Below are 1931 nucleotides of genomic sequence, written 5' to 3' on the forward strand. Positions count from 1 at the left end.
ATAGCGCTCCTCTCCTGGAATTTTGTGCTCCTGTTATTCTACAGCAAAGGCTAGTTCGACGTCCCAGGCTTCGTTTTGGCTAGCCCGTCCCTTCAAGACCCGCCCAGGTGCTCCGAGTCATTGGAGATCATCGATGAGAGTTGTGCTGTGCGCCCCGGGGCCATCGCTCTCCGCTTCACTTACGCTGGACGAACCTAAACGACTATCTGGACATTTGGACTTTTATCTTTGGAAAGGATTCGTTTCCCACCTTTGAATAGGCATTACGCCTCGTTATAAGACATTGTAAGAAAATTTATATATTTAATAAACGGGTTAAAAATGGTAAACCTGTCTCAAAGAGTCATTCTGCGCCCACAAGACAGAACGAACCGCTCGGCTGTCGAACACCTCACCCCAAATCGGCTGACCTCACACAAACACCATTCACCTGCGATGTGTAGTTTTGGCGGAAAAGTGAAATATAGGGAAATACATGTCCATTTTTATATATATAGGTATAGATTTATATATAATACTGTAGAGACGATGGCAATCTCTCCGTAGCGTGACACTTGACGGCGAAAAATAGTTCGGCTGCCCGATGATGTTTCACGTAATTATAGGAGTTTTTTTTACTTTTTTTTACGGATACCGTCGCAATTTTTTTGCAGTTTTATAGGAATCGTAATTATAGGAACCGGTTTTATAGGGAGGTCTACTGTATTTTAAAATTTAATATGAACATTTCATGTTTTTTATAGAGAGATCATATTTCATTTCGGTTTATTGTCATAAATCGATGATTCCTTTCTGGAAACACATTATCTATTTATATCACAAAAACTAAGATTAAATACAATTAATGCTTACACAATAGAAAAAAATTCATAAAAAGAGCAAGAGTTGTAAAAACAGTGTTGAAAATTCCTTCCGATATATGTAGAAAAACACTAATTTATACCAGTACTCAAAGGTACGAAATATTCCTTATGATCGACAAGTTTAACAATATAAAATCGCATGAAAGCAAGAAATGTAAAGTAAGAACAGTTGATAGCTTTGCAACTCGTTATTAGCATTGCACAAGAAAAAGACGTAGAGTTCATGTTTCCCAAATACTCTTAATTAATTAATTAATTTAATTATTTAAAACTAAATACTGAAAAAATATTAATGCAGAAAAATTTTCACAAGCAGAAATCTGAATATAAGTCAAAATACACGTGAAACAGAGGTGTAAAACATACAAATTATAACTAAGAAAAATATTAATAACGCACCTGTCTCCACAATAATTGAAAACATATTATTGATTTACACTGTAAAAATCGTCGTTCACACAAAAATATAGGTGTATTGCTTTTAAATCGGTTTTAATTAAAAACAATATTTTTAGAAAAGTACAAGAATATTCCGGAGTTGTATGATTATATTCCTGTGGAAATAGCTAGTGCTGGTTTAGCAATGATGGAGATTTTTTTCTTTATAAGGTAAGTATCTTTATATTGATATAATTTCTTCGACTGAAATTAATACTTTGATAATAGTTTCCTTTTTTTTTTTATAAAACTATGTAAATTATTCAATTTTATATATGACGAACATAATTATATAAAAATTTATATTAAGTGTAATACAGTTGTCCCTCTATAGTCCGACGTTTTTTAATCCGACATGCTCAGTAGTCCGACGCACCTCCCGTCAAGGTACCCGTCCCCGTTACGTGTCTGCTTGCACAGAATCTCCCCATCCAATTTTTACACGATGACACACATTTCGTGTGTTTTATGTGAGCAGTTCTGTTCGAACAATTGGAGTAGAGAATATTGTAAGTTACTGCTAGCAAAACAATGCGAAATATGTAATTATTTTCGGTAATCCGGACACTTTTGGTAATCTGACACACCTTTGGTCCCATACCTGTCGGATTATCAAGGGACAACTGTAAT

General features: G+C 34.5%; 1 protein-coding gene across 1 annotated transcript in view; it reads left to right on the forward strand.

The window, feature by feature from the left end:
• LOC111640696 overlaps nt 1-1931 on the forward strand; it is a 21429-nt gene that overhangs the window by 1683 nt on the left and 17815 nt on the right. The window contains exon 2 of the mRNA XM_023386732.1: nt 1379-1472. Within this exon, the coding sequence (XP_023242500.1) occupies nt 1379-1472 (94 nt within the window). The remainder of the gene's footprint in view (nt 1-1378; nt 1473-1931) is intronic.

Source organism: Centruroides sculpturatus, unplaced genomic scaffold (assembly GCF_000671375.1).
Source record: "Centruroides sculpturatus isolate CEXI.00-Female unplaced genomic scaffold, Cexi_2.0 scaffold1013, whole genome shotgun sequence".
NCBI classification, from domain to species: Eukaryota; Metazoa; Arthropoda; class Arachnida; order Scorpiones; family Buthidae; genus Centruroides; species Centruroides sculpturatus.